Source organism: Lepus europaeus, chromosome 12 (assembly GCF_033115175.1).
Source record: "Lepus europaeus isolate LE1 chromosome 12, mLepTim1.pri, whole genome shotgun sequence".
Lineage (NCBI taxonomy): Eukaryota > Metazoa > Chordata > Mammalia > Lagomorpha > Leporidae > Lepus > Lepus europaeus.
In genome coordinates this window covers 42265819-42284126 of record NC_084838.1, presented here as the reverse complement: position 1 = coordinate 42284126, position 18308 = coordinate 42265819, and the positions used below count along the sequence as shown (strand labels likewise).

At 43.2% G+C, this 18308-nt stretch overlaps 2 protein-coding genes across 5 annotated transcripts; one reads left to right on the top strand and one right to left on the bottom strand.

Annotated features, from left to right (window-relative positions):
* Positions 1-7256: 7256 nt before the first annotated feature.
* Positions 7257-17862, bottom strand: TOPORS (TOP1 binding arginine/serine rich protein, E3 ubiquitin ligase). Of its 4 annotated transcripts, none has more exons than XM_062208099.1 (3): positions 17695-17862; positions 16200-16394; positions 7257-10779 (listed from the first exon to the last, which is right to left on the bottom strand). In XM_062208099.1, the coding sequence occupies exons 1-3, from the start codon at positions 17695-17697 to the stop codon at positions 7864-7866; spliced, it is 3114 nt and encodes a 1037-aa protein (XP_062064083.1). In that variant the 5' UTR covers positions 17698-17862; the 3' UTR covers positions 7257-7863. The 4 variants fall into 4 exon arrangements, with proteins under 4 accessions (XP_062064083.1, XP_062064084.1, XP_062064082.1 ...); XM_062208100.1 differs by having other exon boundaries at positions 16200-16382; XM_062208098.1 differs by lacking the exon at positions 17695-17862 and adding an exon at positions 16893-17054.
* On the top strand, positions 17587-18277 carry SMIM27 (small integral membrane protein 27). The gene is made up of 2 exons (XM_062208108.1): positions 17587-17740; positions 18064-18277. Exons 1-2 carry the CDS (start codon positions 17696-17698, stop codon positions 18169-18171), a joined length of 153 nt encoding a protein of 50 aa, XP_062064092.1. The 5' UTR covers positions 17587-17695; the 3' UTR covers positions 18172-18277.
* The last annotated feature ends 31 nt before the right edge of the window (positions 18278-18308 follow it).

The following is an 18308-nucleotide window of genomic DNA, read 5'->3' as shown; positions in this document are numbered from 1 at the left end:
TTTTGTTTTGTCCATGCTTATAATTGTTATGTCATACAAGCTATTCTACCCCTATCTGGGTCTGGGTTTCTAATTGAGAAAAACCAGACCACAAACTCGTTTAAAAAGGTAAAGACATACCTCCTTTCATGCTACTAGTAGGAAATACACAAAATACATTTCTGAATGACAATGGATTTATTAAACATCAGCAAATATAGCATAAACTCTTATCTAAAAGAACTGAGATTCCCCAACTGGAATAATTTTGGGACCTGCCGATCATTAGATTAATAGGTACAATTTGATCAAGGCCAGGAAAAAAGGGAAATGTCACAGAATGGTAAGAGGAGAGATCTTAGTCTAAGACCCTTTCCTTACCTGGGCACTAACTGAACACATTTACAGAGCATTAACTGTACATCAGGTACTGTGAACATCACTGGATGTATGAAGATAAGTGAAAAAGAATCTCCCTCATAAACGTAGAAGTCCGATAGGGAGATAAAAATGTAAAATAGATAGAAAAGAAGTCATGGCCAAATGTGGGGTGATAGAGCAGTATTTCAGTAAGTGTTCCGCAAGGGAGTACCTTCTAAGAACACACTTCAGCTGAATCCTTGAGAAGGAGAGGCCGGAGCTTTGGTGTAGTGGGCTAAGCTTCCATCTGTGGCCCCAGCATCCCATATGGGCTCCGGATCCTGGCCCAGCTGCTCCTCTTCTGAACCAGCTCCCTAATGGCCTGCCTGGGAAAGCAGCAGCAGACGGGCCCAAGTGCTTGGGCCCCTGCACCCACAAGGGATGGAAGACCTTCCCCTCTGTAACACTCTCTCAAATAAATAAATCTTGAGAGAGAGAGAGAGAGAGAGAGAGAGAGAGAGAGAGAGAGAGAGAGAAATCACCTAGTCAAAAAAGGGGCTATGGAAGAAGTGAATTGTCTGAGATACCATTTTACAGACAGTACTGAGTGGCCAGCAGTTCTGGAAAGGAAGAAGGAAAAATAAGGGATGCACTTCAGGTATCTGGTTTCAGGCATGACTAAAAATGAAGATGATGGGTTTAGAGCTTACAATATTCTAGAGGAGACAGGAAAGCAGATGTTAGGTAGCAATATGCACAATGAAGAAAAAGAAAGCAGGATCAGGGAATAAGGAGTAATAGATGCTACTTACATTAGAGGAACTGGTCAGGGAAGGCATAAATGAAGAAGGTCTTTTGGGTGAAGAGCATTCTGCTCACAAGGAATAGATATTGAAAATACGGGCAGAGTTGTTAGAGTGGGCTTGGGAAAGGGGACTGGTGGCCACGGCAGTTCACATTAAGCCTTGCAAACCACAAAAAGGACCTTGGTTTTAAACCCTAGACATGATGGGCAACTACTGCAGGATTTTGAGGGTGGGTAACATGATCTGACTCACACTTTGAAAGGATCACTGTGGTGAATGGAGGAAAATGCAGGGGCCATGAGTGTAGAAGACTGACTAGGTAAGAAACTAGAGTGCTAGCTCCAATGAGACATGATGGCACCTTGGATGAGGACTGTAGCAGACATGGTGGATTTGCAGATTAAATCCTCATACCCCATACAATTTGCTGATGAGTTAAATGTGGAATATATGAAAGTCATCAAGTAGGATTTCAATTTGTTTAGCCTTGGCAGCTGTTTGAGTGGTGGTGCTATTAAAATGAGAACATTGGAAAGAGAGGCACACTTGCTTGCTAACAATGATCCACAAGGAGTGCTTCTAAAACGTTGACATGCATGGGAATCACTCCCCAGGTCTTGGTGAGGCTGATGCTGCTAGTCACCAAACATCACTCTAAGTAGAAAGTCACTAAAAGTCAAGATAGGAAAAATAACGGGAAAAACCCCAATTTTTGTTAAAATGAGGTTGAATGAAATCCAGAGCACAGGGTTCTCAAATTGTGATCTGCAGACCAGCAGCCTCAGAACCATCTGAAAACTTGTTAGAAAAACAAACTGCTGGCACCCCATATCCTCTGAATCGGAAACTCTGGGTGGGTCCAAATTGGTTTCAACAGACCCATTGGATGATTGTTCTTTAATCAGAAACTGGGAGGACAAGGACTTTATCCACTGAGTAGAGGATGGATGCTATAGATTGCTCAGTTCTCCAAATATTTACAACTTCGACAATGTAACTTTGCAACCCTCCCATCAACTGTGGAGTCTCTCCCCGCCCCTGGCTCTTGTTTCAGAAACTCACTATGGTAACAGAATATAAAGTGAAGGCATATCAATTCTGAGCCTAGGCTTCAAGAGACCTTACAGCCCAGCAATCCTCAAGACCACCCTAGATAAGCAGTAGACCCACTGAGACACATGAGTACCAATCAAGACTACCTAAACATTATTTCTAATAAGATAGAGGTATTGTTTTTGGTAAAGAGTCTGTTTGTCTAAGCCTGGCATTGACTAGAACTGACCAGCCAGCCAGCCAGCCAGAGTGGGTATTAGAAATAGCAGTTTGGAACAGGTATTATGGAGTAGTGGGTTAAACCACCATCCGCAATGCCAGAGTCCCATCTGAGCACCAGTTCAAGTCTCAGCAGCTCCACTTTTGAGCCAGCTCCCCGCTAATGTGTCTGCGAAAGCAGTGTAAGATAACCCAAGTTCTTGGTCCCCAGCCACCAAAGTAGGAGACCCAGAAGGAGCTGCAGGTTCCTTGGCTTCTGCCTGGCCCATCCCTGGGCATTGCAGCACCTTGGGGAGTGAACAAGCTGATGGAAGCTTGTTCTCTCAGTCTCTTAAAACACAATTTCTTGAATCCATCATTCCTCTGCTACCCTACAGTCACTGCTCCTGTAAAGGCTCTTTTCTTATCTGGGGTTTGAGTAACTGCAGTCTAAGTCTGTTACTGAGGCTTTTTCCATTCCAAACATTCTTTTACATTACTGCTACTTATGGCTTAAGAACAAATCTAATTGTTCCATTCCCACCTCCTTTAAAATTCCTGTTGGTTACACTGTTACTCATTTAGCATAGTCATGGACCACAGGTAGTCAATGTTGGATGAACAGAAAAGATATCCTCTTGCCTAGCAGACTTTTTTTTTTTTTTTTTTGGCTTCAATGTTTATTATGATTGCTTTCAGTAGGATTAAGATAAAAATATAGATGTAACAAGCTATGTTTGTTGCATAGAAACATTAAAAACATGATTATGTCCTTCTATAATCCAATAAAACATACATTCAGAAACACCTACCTGGATCACATTTTACATTTCATCCATTTCATGTCTTAAGCACCTTCTCTGTACTGTGATAGGTGCTGGGGACACAGTAGTGAATGAAACCCTGCCCTGATTCCACAGGGCTTCTGTTCCAATGACAGACTGACTTCAAACACACACACACACCCCTTAAGGAGTCAGGAGTCAGAGGGTTTCCAGGGGGGTTGGAAAGTGGGGCTTTTGTATACCATCTAACTTAAAACAAGAAATATTTGAGGTCGTCTTAAATGCCATAACCTTTTTTTGGGGGGAAACATATATAGTATATTTAAAGCAACTTTGTTATAGGCTGCAATGTTCTGATCAAACGCTTAATATTCTGAGCAGCATTTCTTTTAATTAGACTCTATACTAATAAGCACTTCAAAGCCATATTCATGGAGTAAGGCCCAGATTGTGGGCTGTCCTGTGTAGGTAGTGGTACATATGCATGTTTACACAGGCTTACATGCACTGTACAGATGGTTATGCAGATTATCAAGAGTCAACCTACTCCAGACAATACTGAAGATGCCTAATTTTGCTCCATGTCTATGTAAAAGTCAGCCAATGTTATAAAGTAATCACATTCACAAACGCTACATGGATGGCTGGTTATAATAGATGGTTGGTTGGTTCCATTTTCCTTGCCTCTTGCTTTCCTGCCACAGATCCAGCATTTACCATCCCAACAACATGCATGCAGATAAAGTAGGAATGAATTTACTGATTTTCATGACATTTCAACAATCTTATTGTACTTTTAAAAATGGCCACATTTCTCAACATTATTTTCCAACACCTTTGTGATTCAGGTATTGACTACAAATCTGAAATGAGGAAACATCTATTCATGATTATCATTTGTGCATGTGCCAGCTTTGGGGTAACACAAACATGAAGGACAAGATATAATCTCATCGTCTATCTCCTGCCATCACCGACTTTCTTTCATGCAGAGGATACTTAAAACTTTGCATGTCATTATGTTGCTTCAATCATCTTTGCCTCCATCCATTTCAGTCACAAACTTCCTACCACGTCTAGATGGGCCTCTAGCTTTTCAGCGTTAACGTCTTCCCTTAACCTCCATGAACCTCACTGAAAAACGAATGTGTTGATAACTCCCTATTCTCAAGCGTACTGGTCACCTCACGGCTTCACTTACTGCCATACACAGCTGCTCCTAGGACACACTGATTCAGATACTCTGGTCAGCATCTTCCTCAAATCCCTTGCCCGTGCTGTTCTTTTACTACGAAGAACTTCAATAGACAAATCCATCCTATTCACTCAGTATACTGAATGCCTAATTTACATACATTAGTTTCTGCTTTTTTATTCCCAGTGTTGAATGCTACTAGGACCAAAAGAAATCACAAATCTTAGTATACCACAAATTTAAACTGCCATCTCAGGTGAGGTCTCATTAGCAACTCTAAACCTTTTCTGCATTCCCTTCAAGAGATATTTTTCAACTCCTCTCCTCAAGCTTAATCCTACTCATGATCCATTATTTTCACAAGTTGGATTTCTTCCTATCTCAAGGAGAAAAAGGCTTTCAGGCATGTTTGACATCCTAAGAAATGACCTGTATGGACAAATGGCACAGCAACTTGTCTACTTGGAATGGGGTCTCTTTCTCCCATGTTAAATTAAAACCAAGAAGCAAACCCTCCTAAAAGCTACTCTTCTTTACATATTGATTGCCTGAAGTGTAATCAATCAATGAGAATGTAGTGAAAGGGGAGGAAATCAAAAAGGCAAACAGTGACCATCAAAGGCAATTTCTTTAGAAAAGGGCCAGACATTAGCATCCTAGTCTCATAAACTTATAAGGCAAAATCTGTAGATTTGGGGAAGTTGATATATCTACTACTGTTTATCCCAAACTCAGAAGCAAGCTTGATTATGGCTCTGAATGCTGTCACCAAATTTCTGACAAAGAGGAACTCCTCTCCTTCTTCTTCCCATTCCGGCAACCAGCATTAGAAACAGCCTAAACAGGTATTTTGGCCCCAGGCCCCAAGGTGCCTTACAATAAAAATTTCCAACTCCAGAGATGTGCTACTGGCTCAGGGTGTCCACAACCTCCAGTGTTTTTCTTCATGAGGGAAAACTTTCAGCAAGAGTGGGTTGTCAGCCTCTTTTGCATAGAACCCTTTACCTGCATACATACCAACATTACTGCAACTGGATGGGGCAGTGAGGCCCTTGGACCGGATAGCCCCTAGAGGAAAGGTCAAACTTGACTACTTAGTCGTAATAAGTTTTCAGGTTCTGACCCCAAGGAATGATCATTAACGAGCAAGGATGAAACCCTTGGTTGCATTCCTTTTATACAAATTAAAACAAAGTCAAAAACCTGAGGTAAAATACCGTGGACACTCAATTAAGAGAACAAATTAAAATATGCTATTAGTCTAAAGCTTATAGACAGTGGAGCTTTCCTGAAAGCAGGTCTTAATTTTTAAAATCTCTAGCACCTATTCATCCAACCAGTATCTCAAACACTAACGTAACACAATGAAAGGATAAGACAGTACACATACATAGTCATGTAGTTGTCGTAGAAAGTACAAACTGGTGCAAGACAAAGCATTCAGTAATCAGTTACCAGCTGCAATTTCTCTGAAGGAGTGTAGAATTGTTCATTAAGCAAAAGACTGGGGGGGGGGGGGGCATACTTTAACAGAAACCTGGTTTTGCCAGAATGGAACTCAATACTCAGAAGAAAAATGTCAAATTATTAAGGCTCTGATGTAGTAGGGAGGAGACCTGTAAAAGGCTGGTGTGGCCTGAGCATGCATAAAGTGACAGAAATGCTGACAACGGACTGGAACCTGACCAGGCAGAGATTCATACACCATTATGTTGGAGAAAGGGATAGGTATAAAGCAACAGTGGTTGCAGCAGACCCGTTTTTGGTGGTACAGGTAAAAAACATGGCTGCCTAGACAATTGGTATAGACATAATATTAGAAAAGATATTCAGCAATTAGATGAGGGAGCTAGAGTAGTAATCAAATACTTGGAAATTTAGGGCTTAAATATTTAAGAGGATGACAGCAACACAAATTGTTTTCATTAAGTGTTTAGCTGAAAATGTGAAATCACAACGCAGAATAAAATAGCATTATTAGTTTCTAATACTCATTAAAAGTCATATTGTAACTATTTCAAAATATATTCCTTGATCAACTATAGTTTCCCACAGGCACAACTTATTTTTGGCTCACTAAAAACTGTTAACATCAATTTTAGATCCCTGTAATGTTAAACCGGTATTCTACTGCTCTTAGGATAAACAAATCCTAAACTTGGCCTAGAAAGCTTGTTCCCTCATTCTTTGTGCTGTGGCAAACCCTGCTTTCTTTTTATTCTTGCAAAGAGCTAGGCTCCCCTTCTGCCCTTGGATTGCTGTATGCATTCCCCTGTTCTAACACCAACTCTACTCATAAATATCACCTTGCTTTCTGGATTCCAATTCAACCATCACTTTCACCTGAGATTAGGACGCCATACTCTTAAGAAAATTATACTTTCTGTTCAGAGAACTTACAGTAGTTTGGAATATTGTATTTACATAAATATTACCTGTCTCAATTCAACAGTCAGTAAGCCCCCTAAATGAAGGGAGCATGTATGTTTTGTTCTAACACAGAACCTGCCTTACAACAGAAATTCCCAGTCACTGAATAATGAATGAATATGGCTGAATTTAGTTCAAGATCTGCTATTCTCTGGCAGTACAACAGTTTTCTAAATGTGGAATGATTTTATCATCACCAAAACATCAACATAGCTCCTTTGTATAAAAGCATTACCAATGTAAAAGAGGTTTCCTAAGAGCATTTGTGTTTTTAGTAAGCCAAATGCCACCTCACTGCATTCTGCTGAAGATAGAAAAACCCAAAATCATACTGAAGAACCAAAATAACCATTAAAACTGTCAAGTATTTATAAACATGTATCACCCATGCTTTAGATTTTGGCTCTATCATTTTTTTTTAAAGCAATACTGCATAGGGAAATTTGTGAATTCTTGTTTTAAAGTGTTACCGTTTTATTTTTTTCTTCCTTTTGTTGAATACACATGTGTTTTACCGGCAGTCCAGATAAACAAGTATATAAAGGAAAATACTAAATTTTTCTTTTGACAGAAGATAAACTGTGCAGACTAAAATGCCTTCTCAATTTATCCCAAAGAAATAGTTTTGAATCATACAAATTTTTAAGAAAAATAAAGACTGCCCAAAGGGATTCTCCTAGCATAATACATTTCCAGAATAACTCTCAAAATAAAAAAAAAATTCAAAAATACTCATTGACTACCTTAAAAATGTCAATACCATATGGCTTTATGAAATAACTTCTAAAATTTATACGTTTTTATTTAAAAAGGATCCCAAGTTTTAAATAAACTGCTAACAATATCTTCTTCACTTAAAAGTGCATATCTCAGAGTGGGACATACATAACTTTTTGAACAAATAATGATTTTTTTACAAATTAACACAAAGAAAATCACAAAATATTTTAAGGGGGAAAGAGTTTTCAATCTAAAGTCATCTTTAAATAGACTAATAGATGACATTGTTCTTTTTCCGTTTTATACCATCAAACTCTCAATGAGATGCTTTTAAGACCTATCCGTCTCTACCAAGAGACACTGACATTAACGATGTCCGTGGAGATGGCAACTGCCTTAATGGCTCAGACTGAAGAGACACATTACTGGACTGGTTCTCCAAATCAGAGGCAAAGGTGCTCTCTTCTCTCACGTCAAGAGTTTGTTCAACTGAAGTTGCCTGGGGTGGAATAACATCCACAGTTTTGTTGCCATTATTTAAGTTGCTAGTAAGTGTGGTAATGTCACAGTCTTTGTCCAGGACTCCAAATTCATCTTCTATTGTAACAACCTCTTTAGTTTCAAATGGTTCCAAGGAAGGAGCCAAAAACTCATTGTGTAGAGGGTCTGGAAGACCATTATTGTCATACTCTGTATCTTCTTTGACTTCAGAATCCTTATCACTGTCACTGTCAATGGTAATAACAACTGGGGACCGTGAAGTATTATCTCCATGGTGTTTCTTATGCTTCTTCTTGTGTTTCTTCTTTTTCTTTTTATGATGTTTAGCTGTATCTGTAGCTTTTCCTTCATAAACTATCTCCACACTTAGGCTCCTGGTTTTCCTTTTCCTCCTCTTGTGTTTTGTCTCTCTGTCTGATGATCGGCTGTCTGAAAAGCTATCACTCTCATTTTTATAGTTTCCATCCAATTTTGATGAAGATTTTTGATAATGGCTATCCTTCACTTTAGAAGCAAACTCACGGGACTGTTGAGCCACTTCATTAGTACCCTCCAAATGCCGTGTTTTGTATTTTCGTTTCCCGCCAGGCTTTTCATTTCTCATTCGGTCAGGTCCTGTAGATGCAGTCCTTGATCTATTACTAGACAGGCTCCTTGATCTGTGCCTTTCATAATAGTAATATTTCCTTTCACTGTGATTATTCTTTTTCCTGGCATTTCTTTCAGAAAAAGACTGAATTCTAAATTCTGGACTTGAAGATTGTCTGGAATAGTGGGCTCTAGACAGAGTCCTCCTCCTATAAGATGATTCATAGCCATCCCTGTCCTTGTTTCTACTATAGTAAGTATATTCCCACTTGTATCTGCTTCCATAATTATTTCTTAAATAGTAACGATCTCTATTTCTGCTCCGTGATCTTCTTCTCCCATGATCACTGCTACGAGACCTTGATCTGCTTGTGCTTTCACTACTTAGAGAGAGAGTTTGGCTTCTTCTTGACCAACTGCTATCTCTAGTTCTTGATCTCTTTTTATCTCTTCTCCCTCTAGGTCTACTACTCTCCCTGCTTCTGGATCGTTTGCTCTTCACTCTTTTCTTCCCATGATGTTTTCTATGATTTTTCTGATCATGCCCACTTCTACTTTGGGACCGTGAATCTGAACTTCTTGATCTTCCCCTCTTCCTGTGTCTATGGTTATACAGGGAATTTACTCTGTCTCCTCTCAGGTCTCTGGGAGATGATATTGATGTAGATCGTTTTTCTTCCTTCTTTGATTTGATTCTTGTACCAGAATCACAACGGCCTTTATTCATTTGCTCATTCTTTCCAAGGACAGAGTGTGGAGATGAACATCTACTCACATCACTATCACTGGAACTGTAAGACTGCTCTTGTTCTTGTGCCTTCACTGTCTCCATTTTCTCATACGAGCCCAACTCCTCAGAATCAGAGGACAGTTCAACAAGTTCTGGGGTCCGCTCAGCTAGTGGTTTAACAAACCCAACGATGACACAATTATCTGAGGAATCATCACTGTCATTATTTAGGTCCTCATTGGTTTGCACACCTTGTATCTGAGATGTGGCTCCGCCTGTGACAAGTTCTTCATCTGAGCTGTCCGAAGTATTTAAAACGGAAGACATGGCAACATGTACCTGCTCTGAGCTTGAGTAAGATGGTCCTGGAGTTTCATCATCCCATGGTGCCTGACTAACAGTGGCTATGTTCATATCCAGTTCTTGGGTCTCGGCTTCATCTGGAGATATTGTTATGACTGAAGAATCAGAATGGCTGCCCTCTTCATATGAAGGAGCAGGGCAATCATAATTGGCATGTTGGTCAAAAGCTGCCATATTAAAAGGAGATCGAGCAAAACTGATAAATTCATGTATAAAATGCTCAGTTCGATTAAGTAAAAATGGCCTTAAGTCAGACACAAACGCCTGACTCTCCAAGTCATAGCGAGTAACATTACTCATGATGATGTGCTGGACAATATTGACTAAAGATCCATGAGCGCCAAAGAGAACTGTGAGCTCACGTTTTAGCCAGGGGACTAATCTATGAAGGCAAGCTGGGTTTCTACGGAAAAATTCTGCTGAAATATCCCTGTAGCGGCCACCATCTTCAATATTTCTAACTCGAGCACCTGCACGATAGAGAGTTCGTCTAAAATTAATAATATCTTGTTCTTGAATTTTCCGTAAAGATCGTTCATCTGCAGTAGTTGGCCTCCTTATTGCAATTTGTCTCATAAATTGAGGAATTTCAACATCTCTAGGTCTTGCTGAAATGCCTAATCCTTCAAATAATACTCCACTGTCTGGCGGAGTGGTTGTTCTTCTATTCACGGTGCTACTAGGTGAATAAACAGATGCATTCCGCTCCCTTGTCATGGTTGTACGGTAGCGAAATCGCCGAACATCAGGGGTAGCAAAGGAACCATTATATGCAGGCCTTAAGACATACTCCTTGAAGTCATCTTCTGCCCTCACAGAATGGAAAATAGAATCAAAGGGCTGTTTACATAGTGGACATTCAGCTTTGTTTTTTGACCACTCCTGTACACAGCGAAAACAGAACTTATGTAAGCAGCGATCTAAGTAAGACACATTATCAAATCTATCCAAGCATATAGGACACTTAGAATCAGGAGATGCATCAGCTGGTACTGTCTGTTGCAATTTGCTAGTGCCAGCTTTAGGTGAAAAGTTGTCCATTTTAAATTCTTTAGCGGCTGATGCCATTATCTGTAAAAGGGAAAGAAATATATCAGTAACCTGAAAAAGAAGAATGACTAAATAATCTGAACAAAAATGCAATAAAGACCTTGGAACATACTTTGGTGAAAATACCTGAATGGTTTATAGCATAGGAACGTATAGTAACATATAGCACAAGCACTAAAGTTAGATTTCCTGGTGCTAAATCCTGGTTGCATACTATCAGTGTGACTGTGAACCAGTTACTACGCCTGCACTTTACTTTCACCTGTAGGTCAGTGATAATAGAACCTGCCTCCCAGGGTCTGTAAAGATGTAAAAAGACATTAGAAAAGGTACCCAGAACTTAATAATCTCTTAAATATTATGTAATATTCTATTTTGTTTAAAAAGTAATTTAACTGGGCTGGCGCTGTGGCGCAGTGGGTAAAACTGCAGCCTGCAGTGCTGGTATCCCATATGGGTGTAGGTTCAAGTTCTAGCCGCTCCACTTCCCATTCAGCTCTCTGCTATGGCCTGGGAAAGCAGTGGAAGATGGTCCAAGTCCTTAGGCCCCTGCACCCACATGGAAGACCTCAAAGAAGCTCCTGGCTTTGGATCTGTACAGCTCCAGCCATTGTGGCCAATTAGGGAGAGAACCAACAGATGGAAGACCTCTCTCTGCCTCTCCTTCTCTCCCTGTGTAACTCTGACTTTCAAGTAAATAAATGAATCTTTAAAAATATTAATACTAATAATTTCACTGAAAAATATTTCATATATACCCAAAAAAGATCAAAACAAAATACTCCAAATCTACCACTCAGATCTAATACTTTTCATAGTTGCTCCAGACTTCTTTTATTCATTCCTCTAAGAGAAAAAAAAAAAAAAAAAAACACAACCTTCAATTGATACTATTTTCTTTTTTTTTTTTTAATTTGACAGGCAGAGTTATAGACAGTGTGAGAGAGAGAGAGAAAAAGGTCTTCCTTCCGCTGGTTCACTCCCCTCAATTGATACTATTTCTGTGTATTTCCTATCTTTCATGCACATATGCCCCTAATATTATAGTTTTGACTTACTTTATGATAATATTGTATATGTACTCTTCTGAAACAGCTTTAGTGAGATATAATTTATAAATCAAAGTTCACCTGTTTAATTCTATAGTTCTCAAAAATTACTTAAAAAGGGATCTTTCAGTGGAGATAAAGTCAAATAAATGTAAAAGCACTTAAGGGCAGTGGCTGACTAATAGTGTCCACTGAGTACTGTTATTATTATGACTACTATGCTATTGTTATTGTACTATTATATTCAGCATTTCCAAAAAGCCTTCCTTGCCTTTTTTATTTAATCCAAAAGTCAACACCAAGGTATTTTGAAATTGTTTCATTTCCCTTACCTATTACCTTTTCCCACAAGGATCACTAGAATCTTAAAGATTAGCTTTGTTTTCTTTAAACTCATCAATTTACATAGGCTTGTAACTTATAAAATGAAGTTGTTGGAGCTGAAATTGTACTGAACACTGATTGTATTGCATCACTGTTACCTGTAGACTCTCTCTCTTTGGATGCATTCTATGCTGATCGTTTTGTATATGTTAAACGTTAGCTTCTTCTTTTATGTTTCTGTGGGTTTACTATTCATCTTTTCCCACCTCCTTTATCACCAAAAGTTCAATCACTGATCAACTGCTATCAAATAAGTCAAATAACAGAACTGCAATTTTCTGGCCGGCGCCGTGGCTCACTAGGCTAATCCTCCAACTGTGGTGCTGGCACCCTGGGTCCTAGTCCTGGTTGGGGCGCCGGATTCTGTCCTGGTTGCTCCTCTTCCAGTCCAGCTCTCTGCTGTGGCCTGGGAAGGCAGTGGAGGATGGCTCAAGTGTTTGGCCCCTGCACCCGCATGGGAGACCAAGAGGAAGCACCTGGCTCCTGGCTTTGGATCGGCGCAGCGCACCGGCCGCAGCGGCCATTGGGGGGTGAGCAAACAGAGGGAAGATCTTTCTCTCTCTCTCACTGTCTAACTCTAATTCCCATCTCAGGCTTCAAGTCAAATTTGTTCACAGGGCATACAGACTTTCTCAGAATAATAACTTAACACTGATTAATGCTGAGCAAATGTTTCTTCAGGGGTCCAAATATTTCTAGTCTTCTATTTTCTGGAATAGAAATGCAAAAGCCACCACTGTCCTAAATTTTTTTTAATGTTCATTCATTTTTTAATTTTTACATTTTTTCATCTTACTTGAAAGACAGAGAGACAGTGGCAGAGACAGATGGACTAAGAGATCTCCCATCCGCTGCTTTACTCCCCAGATGCCCACAACAGCAGGAGATGGGCCAGATCCCAGAAGCAGGAATTTGATCTCTTGGTCTCCCACATGAGTGGCAAGAGCCCAAGTTTTGGACCATGATCTGATGCCTCCCTGAGTGCACAATAGGAAGAAGCTGTAATCTGAAGTGTAATGGGGACTCAAAGCTAGGCACTCTGATATGGGATGAGGGACTCCCAAACAGTGTCTTAACCAATGTTCTAAACACCTCACCTACCCTATCCTAGAATACCTAACAAATCTAAGCAAATAAAATTATAAATACATAATACTAATTGCTTTTTTGTTAATATATTTGAACTCGGAAACCTTCCTATTACATACATTTCTCAGCATTCCCTCTACTTAAAAAACCAACAACATAAAAACTTTCAGGATCATAAATGGTGAACATGTCTTAGAAGGAAAGGGTAGGAAAAAGTAGGAAGGAAACTAGACTGCTCATCAGAAGATCTGGACTAAAGACCAGGTTTCACCTGAAACTAATTCTTTAAGTCAGAGAAATCCACATTAACACCAGATTTTAGTCTTCCCCTTTATATAATGAAAAGATTTATATGAATTGGGAAAAAGATTGGTGAATTTTAATTCAGTACTATTTTAGCTTAATTTGTTTGAACTGTAGAATTTTATTGTTAAGTAAATATCTCTAGTTCACATAAAAATTGACAACCCAAAATGAATTTTTAAGGGAAATTATTAGGTGGGAAATTCAAAACTCAAATAAAACAAAATGGCAGCTAAGTAGGATTTACTCTTTTCTTTCCTACTTTTAAGACTGTTAACCATAATGCTAAAGAATTAACTGGGCTGGCGCCGCAGCTAATCCTCTGCCTTGTGGCGCTGGCACACCGGGTTCTAGTCCCGGTTGGGGCGCCGGCTTCTGTCCCCATTGCCCCTCTTCCAGGCCAGCTCTCTGCTGTGGCCAGGGAGTGCACTGAGGATGGCCCAAGTGCTTGGGCCCTGCACCTCTTCGGATCAGCGCAGTGCACCGGCCACAGCACGCCAGCCGCGGTGGCCACTGGAGAGTGAACTAACGGCAAAAGGAAGACCTTCCTCTCTGTCTCTCTCTCTCACTGTCCACTCTGCTTGTCAAAAAAAAAAAAAAAAAAAAAAAAAAAGAATTAACTGGTAATATCCTCCATTAAAAAAAAAAAAAAAAACAAGTAAGAGTTCTCTCTTGTATTTCTACACAGGAATAATATATTTAGCCTCAAAGAATGGTATTCATCAAATGATGATGATGATGCAAAGAGAACATGAAATGAAGGATTATCTCTTCAGAATCATCATTAAAATTAAAACAAAGAATTACCATATGACCCAGCAATTCCACACACAGGTAACGACCCAAGAGAGATTCAAATAGAAATTTTTATGTGAATATCCACAGCAGTGTTAGTCAAAATAATTCAAAACTAAAAACGAATAGATTAACAGAATGTGGTCTATCCAGAAAATTATTATTTGGTAATAAGAAGAATAACATACTTATCTACCACCACCCATGGATGAACCACTTTATTATGCTAAATGAAAAATAAGTCACAAAAGACCACATATAGTATGAAGCCATTTATATATAATGTCTGGAAGGCAAATTAATTCAGATAGGAAGTAGACTAATGGTTGCTGGGGCAATAGTCAGATTTCTCTCTGGATGATGAAAATGTTCTACAATTTGGCTATGGTGATGGTTGCACAACTCTGTAAATACACAAAAAAACCCCACTGAATTACATAATTAAAGCAGGTGAACTTTATGGATGGAATTTAAATTATACCTCAGCAAAGCTGTTTAAAAATACAAATTGAGGCTAAAACCAGGATGGTTGGAGCGAGATGAAGACGGCCAGATTTGCAAGAGGTTCTGGATTTATGTAGCAAATCTGTGCCTATCTGATGGTAAATACATTCAGTGCTTCAGGTTCTAGAAAAAAAAAAAAAAACCTGCATAAAGGTTTCTCTATGCTAGCACACTAGTAACTGGGACTAGAAATTAATTTCCCCACAGAGGAAATTAATCAGCTCTGATCCCAATTCCTAAACTGCCCCCCAAATCCAAGACAAAGTTTATTTTTAGGATAAACTGATTAAACAAACCTTCTCTTCTCAAATCTTCAAATCTACTGGTTTTTAACAAGGATAACACCCCTTTATCTCACAATACAGTGGAAATTTAGATAATCAACCGAAAGGCAAGGCACACATATGTGGGGTAAATGGGTAAAGGAGACATAGAATCTAGAGGCTGGAATCTAAAGATCAGACAGCTGAAAGACCGCACAGGGGTATAAACGAAGCAGGGCTGCTGGAAAGAATTCTTTTTATAATCACCACCACTTCTAAGTAGAAGCACCCAGCTGAAAAGCTGGTGGTGCGAAGGCACGGATTTTACATAAACAGCAGCACAAGTCACACAGCAGTAACATATACTGGTTGTTACTTGAAAATCAGGGTAATATGGGTTGTGTTCAGCACCCGTAACTGACTGGAAGGGGCCCCCTGTGAGTACTAAGTCATCATCGTACTTTTCCTCGTACCCCCACCCTCCCGCCCCCATCTCGGCACTGCCTCTTCCAGTCTAGGAAGGGAGGAAAGCTGAGCTACCTGGGCGAAGCCGTCCCACTCGGGCAAGCCCAGCCCAGCATGTGCAGCACTGCTCCGACAACTCCAGCAGTCACGGCGCCGGTCGCTTTCTCGGGCTGAGACATGCCACGGCCGCGTTACGTAACCACAACCCACGGAGGCACCGCTATTCCCATTTTCACGGACAGGCTCCGGAGTTCAGGGGACCTAGCCAAGGTCACACACCCAGTCGGGGCCGAGCCCACGGTTCAGACTCAAGCTCTGTGTAGTCTGTTTTTCTAGAGAACGGGACGCTCTCCGCCGGACGCAGCCAGGCTGGCGACCCTCACAGCGCCTCCGGAAACGTACCCCTCGACCCGCCCACCGTCCAAATCCACAGGTGCGCCGCCAGAGCCGCCCGCCAGCCCCGCCGAGGCCCGGACAGCCCCTCAGGTCGAGGCCGCAGCTCCTCGCCCCTAGGCCGCGCTCTCCGCGGGGTCGCCAGCGCGCCCAGCCCTCCAGACCCCCGCGCCCCATTGTTCCCGGCGCAACTCACCTCGGGGGATGCAGGCGCGGGCCCGGCCGGGGCGCTCGCGGCAAGCTCCCGGCGGCCCAGGAAGCTGGGTCGGTGACGGCAGGATCCGCGAAGGCGGACCCGGCGACTTCTCCGCCTACCCTCAGGCGCGGGAGCCGGCGCCGGCGCTTCACCCTCCTCGCGAGACAGCGGAGACCCCGGCGGCTGCTTCGACCCCTGTGACGTAAAGCACTTTTCACCAATGACGGCTTGGGGGCGGGGCACAAGGCGAGACCCAGCCCCCGACTCCCGGAGCATCAAAACATAACACCCGCCGTGTCGACGCATGCGCGGGGGGACGGGCGCCCGCGCCGAGGGCGGGGCTTAGCGCGCACCGGCCCGAGACCGCCCTTCCCCCAACGCTCCAGACCGGACCCCGGAGACGAGAAACTCAGCCTTGGCCTCGCTTCCCGTCGTTATTCGTCCTAGCGGGTGTCGGGGTTAGCGAGCTAACGTTCACTCCCGACTCACCGGGGACTCACGGTAACTAGCTTGGTCCCCAGCCTCCCCGAACTCTGTTGAGAAGTTACTAAAATTAGCTCCAGTGTACAGCCGCGGGAACTGTTCCATGGACTTCCCTCCGGCTGCACGGGGTTCGAATGAGACCCGAACAGTAGCCTACGAAGTCTTCAGGGGGGAACCCCGAACGGGGCCCGAGCTCTCCCTCAGACCTACCGTTCTTCTCTCAGAGACGTGCCTCCTGTCTCCTTCGCACGCCCGGAAATCGGGGTTGTGAAAACTGCTCAAGTGGTGTCCGGCAAGAACCCCGGGGCCCACATTCCACCAGTCAGGCCTCGCCTTCCAGCGCCCAGACATTGGCGGGCTGCACTGGGAGCGCTCGCGCCAAACCGCTCGCTCGGCCAGCACCTGTTGCCCGGCCGGTCCCTCGGCGGGGCGACGCGTGCCACGGCAATCGCCGCTTCCACCGGCGGGCAGCGGCGCGCCCCGGGGCGGACTGTCCAAGGAGATTTCAACAACCGCCACCGCTGTGTAACGCGGAGGGGGCATTCCCGCTCAGGTCGGAGACCGCCTACCCCGTGTGGACTAGGTGCGCGGGCAGAGCGGCGGTACTACTTGCATCCCCAGATGCCTGTGAAAGTTTTCAGATAAACTTTTACACGCACGCGACGGCACAGTACTCTGCGTTAACACTGCACGGTATCTGAAAGGGAAATCTACTTCTTGAAGGCGCAGGCCCAGCAATCGGGGTGACAAAGGGCGATTCCTAACACACTGTCTCGCCTAGTTCATCCCCTTCCCCGAAAGGCGGGCTGGGCCCCCGGATCGCCTAACTCCGCTCCCAACTCCGGGCGGAAGCGGCCGGCCGGCCTGCCGGGACACGCTCCGGGAAGCCAGGGGGCGGGCGCTCGTGCCCGGCTGCAAGATGGCCGCCGCCGCCCGGCAGCCGCCGCCCGGGAGGTCGCCCTAGGAGCCGCAGCCCGAGCCCGAGCCCGCGGGCCGCCGCCAGCCTGCTCACCATGACGCCAGTGAGTCGCCGCACGCTGGAGCGGATTTACTCAGCGGTAGGTCGCGGGTCTGGCGCAGCTCCACGCCGTCGACTCCCCGGGCCCGCGGGCGGAGGGGCCCCTGGATCTTCAGCGCCCAGAAACTCCAAAGCCCATTTCTGCATTAAGCGTTTCACGCCCTCGCCCGGGCCCGCCTCTTCCGCCGCTGACGTGACGGCTGCCGGGTAGGCTGGCCTCCGGAATCCCGTCTATTGGCCTGGGTCGCCGAATTCCCACCTTAGCAACCGCGCGCGGAAACCCTCACCGACGGGCGGGGACGTTCCACGCCCCGTGTTGTGGCTTGTGCTTTTGTTACCTTTCCGCGTTTGTTTTCTCGATAGTTGCTGCTGGCGATCGTTTTGCTCTCCTGGGGATACGTCATCTATGCATCCACCGTGGCCGCGCGGCGACAGCTACGGAAGCAATACCCGAAACTCTGGGATGAATGAAGACTTGTAATTCTACTGAATTTAGTTCTTTGCAAATACAGTTCTTTCCCTTATGCTTATCCGACACCTTTGTAGATTGACAAAATAAAATTCATACTGCAAAGTGCCCAGGTTCATTTTTGTATAGTCCTTTATAA

Excerpts from the sequence above, each read along its gene's own strand:
- TOPORS (XM_062208098.1), bottom strand. The coding sequence starts at position 17,033 with ATGTCTGGGCGCTGGAAGGCGAGGCCTGACTGGTGGAATGTGGGCCCC. Across the intron at positions 16,395-16,892 it reads ACGTCTCTGAGAGAAGAACG|GGGTCGAAGCAGCCGCCGGG; the intron begins GTAGGTCTGAGG and ends TTTACGTCACAG. Across the intron at positions 10,780-16,199 it reads CCGCGCCTGCATCCCCCGAG|ATAATGGCATCAGCCGCTAA; the intron begins GTGAGTTGCGCC and ends TCCCTTTTACAG.
- SMIM27 (XM_062208108.1), top strand. The coding sequence starts at position 17,696 with ATGACGCCAGTGAGTCGCCGCACGCTGGAGCGGATTTACTCAGCG. Across the intron at positions 17,741-18,063 it reads TGGAGCGGATTTACTCAGCG|TTGCTGCTGGCGATCGTTTT; the intron begins GTAGGTCGCGGG and ends TTTTCTCGATAG.